Source organism: Telopea speciosissima, chromosome 8, assembly GCF_018873765.1.
Source record: "Telopea speciosissima isolate NSW1024214 ecotype Mountain lineage chromosome 8, Tspe_v1, whole genome shotgun sequence".
Classification (NCBI taxonomy): Eukaryota; Viridiplantae; Streptophyta; class Magnoliopsida; order Proteales; family Proteaceae; genus Telopea; species Telopea speciosissima.
In genome coordinates this window covers 10273924-10293538 of record NC_057923.1, presented here as the reverse complement: position 1 = coordinate 10293538, position 19615 = coordinate 10273924, and the positions used below count along the sequence as shown (strand labels likewise).

The 19615-nt window shown below is 39.4% G+C and overlaps 1 protein-coding gene across 2 annotated transcripts; it reads right to left on the bottom strand.

Moving 5' to 3' along the window:
* Window positions 1–125: 125 nt before the first annotated feature.
* Window positions 126–9119, bottom strand: LOC122638332. Of its 2 annotated transcripts, XR_006329406.1 has the most exons (6): window positions 8485–9119; window positions 5976–6347; window positions 3802–5875; window positions 1218–3713; window positions 893–958; window positions 126–278 (listed from the first exon to the last, which is right to left on the bottom strand). XR_006329406.1 is itself a non-coding variant. In XM_043831241.1 (5 exons), exons 1-4 carry the CDS (start codon window positions 8605–8607, stop codon window positions 1258–1260), a joined length of 5025 nt encoding a protein of 1674 aa, XP_043687176.1. In that variant the 5' UTR covers window positions 8608–9119; the 3' UTR covers window positions 368–958; window positions 1218–1257. The 2 variants fall into 2 exon arrangements, 1 of the variants encoding a protein (XP_043687176.1); XM_043831241.1 differs by lacking the exon at window positions 126–278 and having other exon boundaries at window positions 368–958.
* Window positions 9120–19615: the final 10496 nt, after the last annotated feature.

The following is a 19615-nucleotide window of genomic DNA, read 5'->3' as shown; positions in this document are numbered from 1 at the left end:
AAAATTATCAGTATAGTATGAGTCCCACTGTTTATTATGTGAGGAGGGTATAAAGGAATCTGTACAAGGTCAGTGTATCAATCTTTTTCCTATAATACTTATAAAATAGGATCTAGGTGATGAGCATTCTACAAAACATTACATGACAAAGGACATGATGACACAGGCAACATTACAAATTTTCCCTCTCACCAGACCAACAACCACGAAGAAAGAAAACCTGCAATGCTCAACCACGTTACATTGTCAACACGTTCAACTCTTGCCAACAATTATTCCTGTAAACAATTAAGATCTGATAAACAAAAGGTCAAACCTACTATTGAAAGTCAAAATTGTTCAAAGCTAAATGAGAACAACTTCAAAAAGACATCAAAATGGTATTTGTGGAACTACATTTAGGGTAGAGTGACTCTAAATATAACATGAAATAAATGTACATGAGCACCACTCCAGCCAGAATCAAGAACCAAAGCCTCAATTACCAAAAATTCTTTGATCATTTTAAATTATATCTATATATGCAAAGAAAAAAGACATAAATAACATCAATGAAGATATGAAAGGGCTTCAGGCCAGTTCATACACCCGGACCCATTTATATAGGGGACTGGAATGGGAAAAGGTAATGATGTTGACCCTACAGGATACAGCCAAGGTACCAAACCATGTTGTGAACCAAAATCTCCGAGTATCTGGGCAACATAGCACAGGTTCTTTCCAGTAGTTAAATATCTACAAAGGGAAACTGATCTGCAGAGGCCATCTCACCCAGAACAATTTCAAGGAACAAACAGCTTCCACAAGCCGAACGACTCTTGTAAGTTACAAGCAGTACAACAGAGAATTGGTGGTCAGAAGCTATATAAACATATGGAAAGAACTCACTTACCACCCATCCCCTGAGACACATTTGATATAAAGTCCTCTTGGAGCTGGCCAGTACTCATCCTGAGAGCTGGAAAAAAAACCAAGGAAGACAGCAGCGCCATGAAAATCATTTCAGGGAAAGCATGTTGAGATTTTAAGGCATTACAATAAATGATATTTTCTTTTCACAGTTAGAAGTGCATCATATGTGGGAGTGAAGTTTGAAACTCAGAGAGACAGACGTAATTCATCGTGTAAACCAGCAATATATGCCACAGCACAAATAATATGAACATTATGTCCATCAACATTCTCAAGGTTCTATGAAAAGTAAATACTGAGCTCACCAGCATCCATAAATCAGCACTCTTTTCTGTCAAACCTCTCCTACTGCCATGAGGGTTGTTTGTAACTGAAACTCTCCGCATTCCACCCTCCCTCAGGCTCGTTCCTCTTCAGTACCCCACCAGCTGCCTGGTACATTCTAACTTGCTCTTCAGCTAGGGCCTGGGAACTGGCAACTGAAAATTGCTTTGATGCTGATGATATCCTGTCATCTCTCCCTTCCATATCTGTAGCTCCAGGACCTGCATTTAGATCTAGACCCTGCCTCCACTTCCGACTGCTTTCAGCCCCCGTGTTGGAAGCACCATCAGGAAGGCTAATCACGTAGGGCCTCGGGTAATGAGAAGTGACTGAACCAGTAGGTCCCACTAGCTGTGAAGGAACAGCAGGGAAGCAAATTCCGCCACCCGGTGAGGAATCTACAAATGTAGGAGAGCCACCAGAAAAAGAGGTTGAAGGTATAGGGAAACTGGTGCCGAAAGGGAATCCTGTATATGGGAATGGGGAAGCCGGAGAGAATGCTACTGCAGGAGATGAGGACAAAACTGATCCTCTGTACATATCAGGCCCAAAATTGGTGCCACCAGTGGGTGGCCCTAAGATTCGTTGTGTCCCAGAAGTAGCAACAATTGGGTAAGGCTGCTCCCCTCTATCAGGCAAGATTGACGGAATGGCAACAGCAGGATAAGAGTTGCCAGGAGGGAACCATGAGAGATTTCCCAGCTCTGCATTGTTCATTCTAAATCCAGTAACAGAAGGTAAGAATGGCAAATTACTCTTGGAATGCTGACTGCGAGGTACTGCTTCTGTACCCACTTCATCAATTCCTGGCCCATTATTCAAATCAAAGTCTCTCAACACATTAACCTCACCATTAGGTAGCCCACTGGACAACAATGACTTAGCTGGCATAACAGAGACTTCTAACCTACAACTAGTACTCACCAAGAATTGCCCAGCATCAGTACCTTCATCAACCCTATTTAAGTCGAGGTCAAGTCCTCCAGCACTACGGCCAGGTGCATTTGAAGACCCAAACATCTCACCCAAACCCAAATCACGATTATTAGCAGGCCTAGATTCAGATACTGTCTCATGAGCAGAGCTTTGAGAGGCCATGTCCTCAAGAAGTTTCTCATCTGGAACATTCAAGTCAATATCCAATGGAGGACGACCTTGTTTGTTGGCAGTCGTATCAGGAGGGATATCAGTTGTACCTAGTGGCATCTCCAAAACCTTCCTCGGTTCAGCTGGACGAAATGCACTAGTAACAGCTGAACCTTTCCATCCAAGCTCCACTTTACTCTTCAACAGGGTTTCAGGAGAAAGAAAAGACCCTTTTGAAGGAGAAGCAATGGTAATTTGAGCAGGAACAGCAATTGGCAAGGAAGGACCAGAAAAGGCCAGATGGTTTGGAAGATGAATGGCAGAAGTAACTGGCTCACTTTGGTTCCCTTCATCCACAGGAAAGCCTTCATTCAAATCAAAATCTAACTTTGCAGCCATATCTGATCCTGCTGTGGCAGATGAAGAAGCTTCTTGCATGGTCATACACTCCTCCACATCGTCTGCTTCAGGGCCAGTCAACCTTGATCCAGTTGCCTTCAAGGCCTGGTCATTTTCTCCAGCAGGTTTTGGGGACGACTCTTCATTGGGAGCTGATCCAACAGAACAGGTCTCAAGATGCTCCCTCTTTTCAGAAGTCTTCTTCTCCTCATTCCCTTCATTTCCATGATCTGAAACAACTGAACCCACGGCTCCACCTCGCTCATCAAAAGTAGGACCATTACTTGTCTGCTCCTTTCTTTGACTATCACTCTGCCCAAAATGATTTCTGACATCCATCTCATCAGACTTCTCACCCTGGAGCTCATTTTCTGGAGCCATCACATTACCAAGACCAGAGGGCAGCAGCGCATCCTTATCACTTGACTCTACAGCCCCATGATCTACACCACCCTGTAGCCTCCGATCATTTGCAACGCCAGCATTATACCCCAAATGCACATGATTCTTGTTCTCACTATCTAATTCCACAGATGGACACGATGGTGATTCATCAACAGATTCCTTCTCAACTTTTGTAATAGAAACTGCATTGTCTGTGTTACATGCATCAACAACCGAACCATGGACAAAATCAGAAGCTTCTGCTATACTACTACTAGCAATTTTTCCTTCCACATGATCAACTTTCTTCTTTTCATCCAACAGGGGACTCCTAGTTTTCAGTTTTATATCTGATAAACCATCATGGACCCCAGGAACAGCTGACTTCTTCCTCTCCCGAAGTTGGTTGCCGCCTTCATCCTCCACACCATCTGCTCTAGCTTCTGGAGTACACACAGTCAAGGAAGCAGAACCTATGTTGTCGTCAGGTCTACCATCGGATATGGAGCACAAGTCTCCACTTTGTTGCAAACCTTTACCGGGTGCTTGAAGCTGCTCAATTCGCTCCCCTGTTACCTTCTCATCAGAGCATGTGATTTTGCTGTCCCCTGAAGAACAAAAATTTTAAAAAAAAAATTCAGGCCAAGGATATGGTTCCATACATCCTTAAGCTATGGAAGACCCAAAAAATCTTACCTTGCTTCTCAGTGTCATCATCTGCAGACTCATCAGGCTGAACTTGGCTTCGAGGTCCAGCATCTTCATGTGATAACTTAAATTTGGCGCCATTACTCATAAAGGAATCCTCTTGTGAAGGTGAGCTTCCCCGAGGAGAACCAATGGGAGAAACCAGATCAGATTTTGACATCTCTCCAGTAGCCACACTGGCAAGCAAATTCATTCCAAGATCATCCCCCACCATAGATGTGCTCGCTTCAGAGTACTTGACACAACTTTCAACCAAAGCATTCATGGAACTGAAAGAAGCCTCATACAATTTACCAGTTTTCGGATTATTTCCGGATGATGAGCATTTAGATACATCGGTTGTTTTAGCAATCTCATCAGTATTTCTACACTGCTCATCAGGAGCTGCAGCAGGTGACCCATCCCCCTCATCAGATGCAACAACTCCATCTTTTACATCATTACTCTGCCATGATGACTCAGTATTCACATCTGCCACAATATTAGCCCGACAAGCATCATTCTTCCCCTTCACCTTACGATCATAGTTGTCATGCTTCTCAGAGTTCCCAGGAGAAGAAACTCTGCTAACAATGATGGAAGGATCATCAAAAGAACCTCCACTGGCACTTCGTGCTGGGCTGCGGCCAGGGTTTGGAATCCTAACAATCAGCCTGTGGCTACCTCCATGATCACCAATAGGTGTATCAGGTGCTCTTTCACATGTTAGTCCAGACTGTGATACTTTTTCAGAAGTGGTATTCCTGGTCATGGAGCTGCATTTGCCAACTGCAGTTTCCTTTTGAACTCCAGAGGCAGCTGATCCCAGGAAACCGTTACTTGATTTCCAATGTCGGGAGGCAGCATTGGAAGCCTTATTCACACTCATAGACCCAGCAGTGGAGCTCCTTGCATCCTCCCTACAAGAAGAACCGACAGTTTTTGCATGATCACTTGAACAAGACTGGCTATTGTTCTGGGATTGACTAGAGCTGCTACTCTTTTCTTCCTTTATCGTAGACAGAGGTGGATCTGAGGCACCACCACTAACTGCCATTTTGCAATGTGAATCCTTTGAACCAGTAGCCACAGGAGCAGGAAATGATGTTGACAACTTCACAGACCCAGGAGAAACCGGCGTTGACTTGGAAAAAGCATCTCCATGGCCAATCTTAACTTGTGCTGATTTAGAAGCAGACGGCTGAGTAATGGAGCTCTTAACGGCAACCTCAGAAGATCCTCCTGTCCGTCTGCTTCCTCCATGTGAAACTTCTGAAAAACCAGGCTTGCTCGGCCATGAAACAGCATGTGCAGACCCAGTTTTAGCATCATTGATTTTCATTTCTGCCTCCACACGTTTCTTCCATGTGTCGACTAAACTCCTAGCTTTCTTCTGGATTTCCAAGTTTTTATGACTACGCAAATTATTCACAGACTTACCAACATTACAGGTCTGCAAAGCATGAAGATTCACAGGCAACTTATCAAGCGCACGAAGCAATGCCAAGAGGAACTCTTCAACCGATTTATCCCCTTCCTTGGAGCTGTTACCATCTCCAATCTTCCCTTTATGCACCTCTTGGAGCCATTGATCCAATACAGGCAGACCCCTGAGCTGCACAAAGCAGCCAAGGCAATCAAACCTATCAGTAGCTGCAATCACATCAGCAAGCATTATACGGCCAGCCATGTCTATCTTCTTCTCAGATCTGTCAGGTTGCATGAGCTGCACAAATTTCTCAACCCCTTCCAAATCAACTAGTCCTCCTTTGTCTGTAATCTTGGCAATCTCAGATTTCAGCATGTTCTCCAGTCTAAAATGACCAGAATCCACGTCATCTGTTTTCAACGAACGCTCTCGTTTGATGGGCTCAGAGCCCTGATCACCCCTTTCCCTCTTCTTTCCCTTACCTTGAGAAGGGAATGAGGTGACACTATTCTGTACACTATCTGATCCAGTCTTTATTGGTGGTGTTGATGTAGGACCATTCAATGGTTTTGGAGAACGCCCTCCTGACTGCACAGCTGCATGCATTTCTAGTCGTGTTTTATCTAGTAGTTGGTCTACTTCTTCCTGTCGCTCCTACGGAAAATAGTAGAGTATTATAAGAACTACACATTTAATCAGAACAGCAAGCAAACATGCCAGAATCAGGTCATAGACAGAAAATTACAAAGCATACATTGATATAGTCTTGATCAGTTAGCCACCATAAGCACTTGTCCGCAATGTCATAAACTCGCCTACAAACAAATGAGGATATCCCTGAAGGAAGTTCAACACCTTTACGAAGGAATGCAACTTTACACGGATGGAGTAACGATGCAGCAGGTATCTCATCCTTGTGAAACGAATAGAACACTTCGTTCGGTGCCGCTTCCAGCAGAATGCCTTTGCCAAGCTTTACTTCAGCAGGTCGATAAAGCCAATTTACACCTAACTTAAGATTATCCTCTTTGCCTGATGTCAACCACCGTATTATGCCAATGAAAGGTGGGGATTCTTGTGGGGGTTTGAAAAGTGCGCAGTCACCAACACTAATCTTGCGTCCATCCTACAAAACAAGAGAAACTTCAGTGGAAGTACAATAAGTAAAAGGAATACAAAATAGCGTACAGAACAAAACTACAAGTCACAAATAAGAGCTGTGCTCGAAGAAAGAGAAATTGGAGGTTGGATCATCAGGAAATAGAAAAACAAATCATAAATAGGATTACCATTGGAATGGCCAAACAATTAACCATCTTCATAAAATCAGCAACATATCCAAAACTAAACAACAAAAAATTTCGCAGATGACCACAAACTCAGGAATTCAGAATCCAGTGGGCCCCAAGAAGAATACAAGTTTTCAAAAGGAAGAATAGGGAAGAAGCTAAGCCAACTAATTATATATCAGTGCCGCCATCATTAGATTTTCCTTTTCCACCACCTAACAGAAATTTCATACATACATCAAAACCAATGACCTCTTTATTGTCTCCAAACAGGAACTTCTGCCAATGACACACTTAAAATTGCAATTTAAACAATTATCCCTACCCAGCAAGTGACTCCCAATTAGGTGGACATGGAAGGAAATCATACTTACTTAATGGTACCAAAATTCAACAAAAGACTTCAGAGATAAATATGCTGGGATATGAACAAGCAGGTGAGAAACAACCAACAGGTTTGTTAATTGCAACTGCAAACATTGTTTTTGGATACCAAGCTGGAATTTATAAAAATCCAACTGCATCTAGATCTGACCAGGCAGTAGGTGTCTAGATGATGGAAAATCAGACAAGATGGAGTTAAAAGGCCGAAGAAAATGACAAAACCATAAAGAAGCTTCACATTATAGCAAAAGGACTCAACTAGACTGAAATAGTAATATGTGAAAATATATAATTAGAGACAATGTTCAATGAAGATGGTAAGAAGAATTATAAAAAAATAGTTACTACCAAAAGCCCATAACAAATGAGAAAAGTTTCTTATAAAAAAGAAAAGTGTGAGAATTTGCTATCAAAACACCATAGGAGGCCATACACGACAGCCATCCACAAATAGGACAAGTTCAAAAGAAAGAAGGTTTAGGTAATGGACCATCCACATTAAAAAAAAAAAAATTCCCTTATGTTCTTTCTAACCAATAAGCTAATGCTTTAAGTCCCTCAATTCCAAATGTAGAAGAGAACATAACCAAGAATTGTCATAAGGGAATCAGCTCTCATCCTCTCATCAGGCATGAAAGCAATCAAGTTCTGTCAAACAATGAAAATACACTCATCAGAAGGAAAAAATCAATTGATATGAAACTGCCCAATTCTCGGTCATACATCACCATTTCCACGCGGTTTCCACCCAAAACAACATCCACAGTGTGGCACAGCCAACATACATATCCAAATATGTCATGCAATGTCTTTGATACACAAGACAGCTAATTTTTTTTTTATTGACAACAAATGAAAAAGGTTATTGATATATCAAAAAGCAGCCAAAAGCTTTAGAAACATACTTCACTAAGTTTCAATAAGCTCAACAAGAATGATTTTTATGAAAGCAAACTTAGCAATGCAATATCACCAGATTCACTTTTCATAAAATCGACTCAATATCTGACCCAAAAGAGCATGAACGATAAAATAACTTGGGCAATCTAAGAATAATCAAAGAGGCTGCACTGTCCTGTAAATTCAGTTCAGAAACTATCAACCACGAAGAATACAACCCCAGAACTTGTTACAATTGTTTCAGCTAAACAAAAGAATCGAATTCAATACACCAACCATAACTCCAACTCCCATTTTTCACAACATACAGAACTCTCTACACGCATAGTATCAAAGACACTCCCCAGACAAAAACGGAAATCAAAAAATAAAACACAAAGCAGTGAATGAAAACGCTACCATCGACTACAAGTCTACCAAACAAATTCCCAATCATTCCTCGTTATTCACCACCAAAAAATACAAAGAGGAGAGGCGTAAATAGGGACAGGTAATAGAATTCTGAATTCCATAATCAACGTCAATGCACAGATTCCATAGTCCCCGAAAGTCAGGTTCTTTCCTCTTACCGATGCTTACCATCACGAAGCCCCAACAAAAGAACGCCAATGGATCTATATCGACCAAATCAACTCGAAAACACAGTCGGAACGAAGGCAAATAAACCCGAAGATATAGAAGGTATGATACCTTGCAGAAGTGATCAGCGGTAGATGATGTGGTAGAATCAGAAACTACAGTCGTCGTACCGAGAGCAGGGACCGGCCACATGTGCCGCCTCCGTTTCCTCTCCTCACCTTCCCGCCCATGCATAGCCTTGCATCTTCGCCGGTTTTGAATTCGATCCCACCTTCGTCCCGAACGAGAAACATCAATCCCGCCGTAATTCCACCGCCCGATCCACTAAACCCTAAAGTCGTTCAATAATTCGAGGAGCAAGAAACCCTAGATCCGTTCCAAATACTTGTATTACCATCTCCAGGAATTCTCCAAAAACAAAAACCCTAGTTTCCGCTCATACGACGCCTCGAAACAAGGGAATTCCAATATTAGGGCTCAACCATCTATGGCAAAGATTGATACCCCGATCGAATTGACGCTCCACAGTTCAGATCCAGGTCGACAGCTAATCAACTCGAAGTAGCTAATTCAAGAGATATCGAGCCGCCTTCCAAGCGATGATTCCGCTCGCGATCTCAGTCCTCACAGAAAAATAGAGAGAGAGAGAGAGAGAGGAAGAAATGGCCCTGGAGAAAGAAACGAAATAGTTATTTGAGACCACGCCAGAATCCAGACGGCGAAGCGAAGGGTGTAATTGGTAGCGCAGCAAGGGCAGTACGGGACTACTGGTAGGTCGGGCAGAACAGAACTCTACTCATCCCATACTGTTTTATACGTATAATCGTTTCCGAATGTTTTAGCTAAAATGCCCACCAATTCCTGCCGATGCTTTGTACTAACATACGCCTTGGTGGTATAGTAGGACACGATGGTCAATCTATATATGTCTGACTTTGTATTATATTATATAGGTAGAGCTATAGGTAGCTAGCTTGCTCCCAAAGACTCAATTCTAAACCTCTAGTAAGTCACAGTCTCAGACTCGCAACCAAACTTTCCTCTTCTTCATCAAATTAATATAAATCAAAATCAGTCACTTCTTATTTTTATTTATTTATTTATTTATTATATTTCTGTTTGGACAAAAAAAAAACAACTCTCTGAGCCTAAGGCGACAAGGCGTACACTGCATCTTTTTAGTTTTTATTGTTTTATTTTTTTATTTTTTTTGGTTCAATTTTGGTTCGATTCAAGATACTATATGTACAAATCAAAACCAAATAATTTTCATAACCTCAACATCAAACTAAAATGGCTCAGTTTTATTGGGTTTCTTATTCGGTTTCATTCGGTTCGTACATATAGTTTTGGTAATTCAGTTTTGTTTTTTTTTGTAAAACGATAATTCAATTTAAATGGAAATATTCAACTGAAATAAATAAACCTAGGAATTAAGGCTACATGATACCACTTTTGTTTCTAGGTCATGTTTCTATTCTAGAAATGAATTTTTGTGAATTTGTTACTAGGACAAATTTCTGGGCAAAAAAATGCATTTATTAACGCAAAAGAATTTGTATTTCTGGGCCAGAAAAGAAACAAAAATGCGTTTGTTATGTACAATCATTTTTGTTCCTAGAACTTCTATAAAATTTTAAAAATGTCATTGAATTACCAAAAATTTGGTGAGGGTGGTGGTGATAGTGGCGGTGGTATGGAGGTGGTAGCGGTGATGGAGGTGGCAGTGGAGGTGGTGGTGGCGGTGGTGATGGTGGTAGCGATGGAGGTGGTGGTGGCGATGGCGTAGGTGGAGGTGGTGGTGGTGGTGGTGATGGTGGTGGTGGCGATGGAGGTGGTGGTGGCGGTGGAGGTAGTGGCGATGGAGGTGGTAGTAGTGGTGGAGGAGGTGGAGGTGGTGCCGTGGTGGCAACAACGATGGTGGTGGTGGAGGTGGAGGTGGAGGTGGTGGTGGTGGCAGTAGTGGTGGAGGAGGTGGCGACAACGGTGGTGGAGGTGGCGGCGGCGACAGTGATGGTTGAAGTTGCATTGGAAGTGATGTTTTATTTTGAACATGAAAATAACTGTTTTGCCCATCAAATTAACCATGTGCTCATTAAAGAACAACTCTCTTAATTTTTCCTTTTATTTTTGGAACAGAGAAGCTTCAAATTATAGCTCTTTTTTTTTTTTCTCAACAACTTTTTTGTCCTAGTTCATTTCCAGGAACCAAAAAATGAACCGATATTAACAAACGGATTTCTCTTATTTTTTTGTTCCCAGGAACAAAAAAACAGAAAAATAAAAAAACAAAAGTGTTATCATGCATACCCTAAATTACTACCTCATGAAGATATAATCCCAAAATGTCAAATCTATTATGTTCAACCCTTATTGCACAACTCAACAAAGAAACATTTAACAGAAAATTTCACACAATTCAACAAAAACAAGTGATTTCTATCCCCCCCAAAAAAAAAAACCAAAAACACGTGATTGTAGAATTTAGTATGAACAATTTATACAGGTCATGCTTTATTCGGTTTGGTTTAATTCAAATAAACGGTTTTAAAGGAGCATGCCTTTTTTTTGCCACGTGTCCATTGATTATTGGGTAATAATAGGGATGACAATGAGGCAAGTCAAAGTGGGTACCCACCTTGTATCACCTCTAATGGTTTGGTTATGGTATGTCCTTCTACAAGGTAGGATCAAAGTATGGCTTCTTTGAAACCTTTTGTTATGAAGTACTGTAAAATTAAAGGAACATTATCTGCTCCATTTCCTGTCCAGTCCATTTTTCCTAGTTCTTCTAATAGGGGGAGTGGATCCCACCTAGACAGTGTGTTTGAGTAGGGGATAGGGTGATCATTTTCACCTTTATTAGAGGAACTTGGGAAAATGGACAAGGCAGAGAAATGATCCAAAATTGAATGGTTGGCAACATTCAATTTGCATTGGTTTTGTTTGGGTCTACATTTAGAGTTCAAGGAATGTGAAGTTACCATAAAGCCTGCCATTTCAGGCTGCTCGTAATTGAATTGTACAACAAAAATTACTCTTTTTATATTTTTGGGTGAAAGGAGAGCTCTTAATTATTCTTTTGCTTGGAAGTGAGGGATGAGAAACAATGGTAGTAGGTGGCTTCTGACCATACTAGCTAAAATCTAAATTTGCAAGAGTGATATGGAAGGGTTCTCACATAGATAGTCAAACCAATCACATGACTAAAAAGTATTTATCAAAAAAAAAGAAAGTTTTTTTCACCGTGGGTGAAGAGAAATAATCCACAGCTGTGATCTCATAATGACTTCTCAGCCTTAGATGACGAATGTCTTAAGTGCCCTTAGCATTGCTTTTGAAGTCTCATCGAAACGCTGGAACCCATGGATGAAGAGATTCTCTCATCATCATGGGGGTTCATGAAAATCAAGTGAGTTATAATAAGAAGAAGAAGAAGAAGAAGAATTAAAGCTTAACAATGGAAGTAATAGCTTGTTAAGGAGATATCACTTGACTTCTCTAATATTTAGTCAGAAAAGTTTATTCAAATGGCTCGTCTAAAGAGGAACCTACCTCTTATGACATGCTTCATTTGTACCATGTGAAAGAGTGATGTGGCAATTCACGTAAATGCAATCATTTAGTCTCTCATGTATGTTTATGCACGTCTTCCATAATCCATCCATCTCTTTTTTTCATATAGTCATGAATTTTACAGTGCTTTGTTTTTTCAAGTTTTGCCAGTTTACTGAGGACCTTGAGGTCTACTCATCCAACTCCAACAATAGTGCTCCTAGAACCAACAAGTGATCGATGTGCCCTGATACTAAGTTTTCTGACTTTTATTTTTAATACGCAAATAAATAATTATTGTAGCTACATTGCCATACACCATTCAGGGACCAAAATATTTGCAATTGCATGGAAATGTGCTAGCACTTGTTTGTATTACTAAACTAGAAAGGCATTAAGAAGATAGAAAACTTATTTGATGTAGAAACACATGGGCTTAAGGTTTTTAATCCCTTCTTAGTAACTATTGATAGCACCAATGACTAGGATGAGTAGCCATATGAAGGACTAATTAAATGCAATCTACATCTTATTTTATGTCAACAGTGTAGAGATATATTTTCTTGTTTCAATTATAAGCAAGTTATTAAAATGGTCCATTTTTTGGATAGGTTTTATAGCCATTTATCACTAGAAATGGAAGTAGAATTTCACAATAGTTTTCTCACAATCATGGATATAGATGTGAGAATCTACTTATATGGGGTATATAGATTGAATATCAAAAAAACTAAGGAGATAATGCACATACTTGGACAGAAGGAAGCATATGCATAAAGAGTCATTGACATTGCAATACGAAACTCCTATAACAAAAGAAAAATATAAAAATTCTTCAATGACCTTTAACAAAAATAAACTGAAGAGATAAGCTTGAAATATTTGCATTGAAGGAATGCTAATCATCTAGTGATTAGCAAGAGTAAGTTGTTTGTTGGGGGCATTGCCAGTAAAGAGTAAGTTGACTACGTTTGTATCTGAGGATTCAATTTGTGGTTTTTACTGGAAAGAAACTGAGACGGAATGGCATGTGTTCCTCTCTTGCGATTTTTCTAAGCATATTCTTGTCGTTGGACCATTAGGTCTTCGATCCGAATTTATTACTTCCCCGTCCTTATAGTAATTTGATTGATGGCCCCTGTAGTGCTCGTCGAAAGCTTCGATCTGATATGTATTTTGACCTATTTCGGTTCAAGTCCAAATCGAGTGGATTTCAGAGGGAGGGGCATTTTTGTACTTTCTGGGGTTAGGGTTTTCTTATATAATCTTGTTATCTCTTTGAGAGATGGGGGAGAGGGTTTCGCATTTTGCTTCCTAATTAGTGGATTCGTACTATCGCTCAACCGTGGTCGTAGCCTTCCTACTTGGGGGTGAACTACGTAAATCTTGTCTTATATATGTGTGTTCTCTTTCACTTTGCAATTTCTTCTACAAAATCGTCATTCTGGGCATTATTTTATCTAACACAAGGATGAAGGCAAGTATATGTTTGGACAGATTCTTAAGAAGTGGTGGATTGACTAACGTAGGAAAACAGTAAAGGATGGCCTTGAGAGAACTATGCTTTATTATTTGATTTATCTTGTCCAATGAGGACTTTATCAATGTAAATATTGTTAAAATCTATAATTGAAATGTCTATTGCATATAAGTGTGCAGTTAGCCAGTTAGAGCCAGGGATGGGCATCTCTACTTATGAGAAGCATTAGGGTATATTGTCCCAACATTCTCCTCCTCTCTATTTTAACCAGACGCTTTAATATCAAAAGAATTTATTCTATGTAATTTTGTAGTTAAACTACCAAATGAGTCTTTCTACCAAAAAATATGTCATTTAATTTGTTGAACACTTATCAATCCTAATGACCCAAAGTACTATGGAAGCTCATTTCACAAGTGTGATTGGTTCTATTAAAAAATAGGAAAAAAGTTCTCTGTCCGGGAGTGTGGCCTACGCCAACACTCCCATGAGTCTATCTCTCTCCTCCTCATGTGAGAAGACACCTCTGCCCCCTTGTTTTAAGGAGGAGAGAGATAGAGACATGGGAGTGCTAGCGTAGGCCACACTCCTGTACAGAAAATTGCTTCCCTAAAAAATATTAAGAAATAAATACGACTGTAAAATGTAAATGGAGTTAACATTTTCATGAATAAAAATGCCTTTTGTAACATTTGATATAATTGTATGGTATGGGAGAGGGTTTGACATGTCGCCAGCTTTCGGTAAGCTAACGACATACACCAATCATATGGTTGGACACATGAGGGCAAGGGGATCTTTTCCAAAAGGATGGGATAGAAGAAGACACATATTGGACACACTGCCTTTTTCCTAATTGTATTATTGGGTAACACAGCCTTGTCCCTGATTATACTGATCTAAATAAAATCTTCATGTAAGAAGATTTAATTACCATGGTATTGAGCTATTTAACTTTATAGGTGTTAATTTAGAATTGAAACTAAAACCGAAACTAACCGTTTAAAACCTAATTGACCCAAAACAAATCGCTTCAATTATGGTTTCAAAATATGCAATCTTTTCTTGGTTTGGTTTGATTTCAGTTTAATGGTTGAGTTTGAATTAGGAATCGAATAAATTATTTTATTTTAAAATTTGTTAATCAATATGGTGGATGATAAATTATATTCTTTTTTAATGTTTGGAAAAAATTTGGTGAAGATGTAAAAAGTTTGCCCAAACACTTAAATAAAAACCCTAACCAAATATTAATCAAGTCAAAACCAAATAGTGGACCTAATATGGATCGAAATAAAAACCAAACCGAAACTTAACCGTGCCAATGTGATTGTGGTTTGGAAAAGAAGCTCTTATTTGTTTTCAATTTCTATATATCATATTTCGAATTGAACAATAATCAAACCGACAAAACCAAAACTGAACATATTGACACCCTTAGATAGATTCTTGACCTACTCAAATCTTGTGATGTACGTTCATGTATATAAGAGTCAAATATATGGCTGGGCTTTTGAAGTTTGGACCAAGTATTTCCAAACAGGTAGAAATGTGTCCACATTATAATGTAAGCATGCGGTAGAATTTCAAACTAGCTAGTTTGATTCAAATATCATTTTAATGTATTAGAATAGTCGTTTTTATGAGTTTGGATCACCTACCTGTATATTTATGCTTAGGGACAAATGTCATTAGCTAATTGTACGTAAAACATATATTTATTAGATGTAGTACAAGAACCTAGCTTAAATAAGAGAAAACCCCGTATATGTTGGATCATATGGTTGAGTTAGACTCTTTTACATGTGATATGAAAAGACCAAATAACATTCTCTTGTTAAACTGAAAGTTATTCACGATACAGAAAACATAATATATAATTACGACATAAGGATGTACATGGTTCGACAAAGTGTCTACATCTACTGTAAGATGAGACTGTCTTCACTAGCTATGGAGAATAGAGTTTGCACACTTTCTACCTCATGCCTCCCTGTCTACAAAGAAATCTCTATAATCCTAATAATCCTCATCGCTACTAATTTAAAGGGAAAATGAAAAGATATAATTTCCAAAACTACTTCGATGCAAACCCTAAAAATTTTTCTAGTTGACCCACAACCCAAACGATAGAATGCAAGACATCAATCCTCAACATCTCTCTCTTTCTCTCTACAAAATTAGTGGCCATAATAGGGAGATGAACGGTCAATACGTCATTGCTTGTGGTTTGTTCAACCATAGACTTCCAAGAAGCAATGTCTTAGTCAAATAGGTTTATTGACAAAAACCCATCCAGATATCAATCTCTTAAATCAATTACCACCACTTAATTGTTTGTTGATGTTAATTCTCATGATAATGACTTACTTAGTCATGGGTCTTCCTTTTCTTTCTTTTAGACTCAAAAGATGGAAAAAAAAATTTGTCTGATATTACTTCGAAGCAACTCTTACACGTTACAATCACCATTTTAATGTATAAGCTTCGTTTACACCGATGGCCCAGCATGAAAGAAAATGATGTCAGGGTTGATTACCATTGAATAGACCCAATCCGGTTTACTGATATAATGAAGGATAATTGATCAGAAAAAACCAAATCGAGCCGACCATCCATGGAATGGGCCGAACGTGTCGCCGACTGCCATGCCGTGTTCCAACTTCTGTTCCAAATTGGTCTTTTAATTCTAAAACCATTGAGAGTAAGGGTGTCAAAACCTAAACCGAACAGAGCAAATCGGCGTGGACCAACCCGATTGAGCCCAATCCAAACCAAACCGCAGCCTTATCGACCGAGAGGACCGAACCAACACTGAAACCGACCTCCCAAACCCTAAAAACCCTACGTAATCCTACTCAAAACTAGTTTATACCCGATTTTCAAACCGAATTGAAACTGATATCACAAACTGAACCAAACTCGTCCAACCAAAACCAAAACCGAACCGAAAGTCCTTATTGGTTCGGTTTCAATTTCCCTAAAACTTACACCTAAATCGGGGAAAAAACAAATCAAACTGAACCGCCCAATTGACACCCTTAATTGAGAGAGACATCTCAAAACCAACCCGACTTATTTATGATACCTAGCTCTAACTCAGCTTCTTCATTTGTTGTAAATGTTAGGTTTGGGTGGGCTTGGATGGGCTTAGCCCAGCTTTGAATTGCCGCAAATGTGGAGTGGCAATAAGGCCGTGCTGATAAGGAGATTTCGTTCTATACCCCTTCACTTTGGTTCGGTTGTTCTTGGGGAGGTTCTTGCTATTAGATGTGCTCTGTTGTTAGCTTTGGAGATGAACTTTGATCACATCCTAGTGGAGTCGGATTGCTCTGATGCGGTTGGTTTTCTCAATGGAGAGAAATCCTCGAGTTGGGAGGTGGAAGATGTGGTGAATCTCTCGGCTTCTTTCTCTTCGATTTCTTTTTCTCTTGTTGCTAGGGCTATAAATGTTATATCAGATGCCCTAGCCAGGAAGGCCCTGTCTATTGTGTGTGTGACAGATTGACCACATTCCATGCAGTGGCTTCAGCAACTTTGTAGGGCTGAAGCTGCTGGTTGTACACACACCGCTTCTCAATAAATCTCCCCTTTACCCAAAAAATAGATAAGGAGATTTCTATCGACAAGCATTATCTTTTCCATGTGCCAATTCCAACACGCGCATGTGAACCCCATGTTACTACTTAGTACTTACTATAAGAAGAGACTAACACCACTTCTCAATTCGGGTTGATTCTTGACCAGATCTACCTAAAGTGTCTAGTTCTTGGAATCGAATCGGATCCGGGCTTGAACATGTTACCATGCCCATTCAAACACATGCAAGCCATGTGCCATTCACGGCTCACTAAAACACTATTATTAACTAACATAGTTAATTTGTGTTGAATACAAAAGTGAGGCAAAAGTTATTATTTTCACACTATTTTTGTCAATTGTTATACATACATATGGGTGCATCTTATCGTTTACCAAATTGGTGAGATAAAAAGTTGAAATCTTCTTTTGATTGTGTCTCTTCTTATTCTTAAAATTTCTTTAAATTAGAGGGGAAAAAATTAATATTAATGTTATTATGAAGTATTTGTCAAATTATTAAATCCTTCTTAATTATGAAGAGGGGATTTGTAAGATCATCTTTCAAAAATAAATTATATCAAATTAAGAATCGTGCAACACATGCCATCCCTAAGTCCAGACATAGGGGCACGTGAAATGATTGTCGCACCCTTGGTTATTTCTATCTTTCTAAGGGATGCGGCGGTCATTACGAGCGCCCCTGTGTATGGGCGCAGGGGTAGTGTGCGCTGCATGGCCAAATAGCGTTCTTTCTCCCAATTGAATTTTAGGCCATACAATCTATCAAAACATATTATTACCGGAAAAAAAATCTATCAAAGCATATATTCTTTTTTTTTTTTTGGTTGGTAGAATATCAAAGTATATATTCATCATTCAACCGGAGTTCATATTTGTGGGGAGGATATGAAGCAAATTTCAAACCAAGTGATTCTCTATATATGCATTTATCCATACCATGTTACTTGAATATAAAATTATGTAAACATACAAAAATGGATATTTATTTACCAAAAAAAAATTCCCCTTCTAAGGAGGGAGAGAGACTATAATAAGCAACACCATAATTTTAGGACTTTCTTATGACACCCTTTAAGGTATCAAGTAATTTATAACCTTTTTTTTTTTCCTTTTTTAGTATAATATACAAATTTTTTCTATGAGGGTAATATTTAATTTCACATGTATACTAAAAAAATATGCATGACAATAACACCTTTTGAAAATGACACATTGATATATCACTTTCAAAATATTTTTGAAAACTTTTTATATCCTTATCTTAGATAAATTTTAAGAATAAAAAAATGTGCCATTAGAAGAAGCTGTCTAGTTCTATATACACCTATAGAGGTGTTTAGATACTCCTAAGTGGGGGTCATCTAGATGGCTGACCTTGGGTTCCCCGGACGTCTTTTCCTTTTTGTTTCAACTAGTTATATTTGTTACTAAGTTAATTGGCATTTGCTTCAATAACTTTATGTAGGGATGTAATTTATTGGTCATGATTAGTGTTAATAAGTAATAATTTAATAAAGGGAAAAAGAATGTTCCCTGATCATGTTCTCCTACGCGGCTACGCCCTCTCACAAGTGGCTGTGAAATGATCAAGCGAGTAGTGACCCTTGTTTGGAATTTGGATGTTTAGTTAAAACGCATACTAGATTTTAGAATGTTCAGGCATTTCATCAAACACCTCATGTTCCAATAATCGGTCCATTCAAACGCAAAAAGCCTAAAAATTTATCTGAAGAGAAATAAAATGATGTCTCTCTACAATCTTTCTTCATTTACAAAAGTTTCATTGTACAAATTTCAGATTCTCAAGCAAGCCAGTTGTGAGAGATAAGGAGGGTTTCGTTTCATTGGAATCCAAAATTTAGAGGAAACTACTGAAGACGTAAAAGGGAAGTTCTTTTTGGAATACGAGTGAGCAAAAGAAGCATTTGCTCTGGTCTTGGTCAATAGAGCTCGACCCAGAGAGCTACAGAGAATTAGAGGAATACATCAATAATCAGAAGTCTATGGTAGAAGTCTCTCTCTCTCTCTCTCTCCCTCTCTATTAGTTATTTTCCTTTTTTTCCCTTCTTCCGCCGTTCAGCGAGGAAAAAACCCTATCGCTTTGGGTTTTCCTTTTTTTCCCTTCTTCCGTCGCCGTGCGTGTATCTCGTCCGACTTGTGCATGTTTCTTTCCCTTTCTCATTTTTTCCTCCTCATCTCTTCCATCATGACTATCGGAACCACCACCGAAGAAGACACCGACCCAGACGGTGAGACCAGATCTGGTGGCAACGAATGTGTGGAGCTCAACAAACATCTCAACGGCAACCTGAACAGCAAGGCGGAGGCCAAGCGCTCCGGCACCTCCAATTTTGACCTCACCTTCTGGGACATAGAGCGCAAGGCAACAGACTTCCTCTGCATCTGGTGCATTTCTGACGGCATCTCCGGCAGCAATACCACCTTCACGCTTTGGATCTTCGACCATCAGGTTGTTGGCGTACTCATCCTCATCGCCGTCGTTGACGACACCAGAGATCCTGATTTGTATGTTAGGGAGGAGTTGGTGTTGGTGTTGGGGCTCTCCTTATCGTTTGTCAGGAATGAATCTAAGTTTAAGAGTAT

Excerpts from the sequence above, each read along its gene's own strand:
- LOC122638332 (XM_043831241.1), bottom strand. The coding sequence starts at position 8,607 with ATGCATGGGCGGGAAGGTGAGGAGAGGAAACGGAGGCGGCACATGTGG. Across the intron at positions 5,876-5,975 it reads CTGATCAAGACTATATCAAT|GAGCGACAGGAAGAAGTAGA; the intron begins GTATGCTTTGTA and ends TATTTTCCGTAG. Across the intron at positions 3,714-3,801 it reads TGATGACACTGAGAAGCAAG|GGGACAGCAAAATCACATGC; the intron begins GTAAGATTTTTT and ends TTTGTTCTTCAG.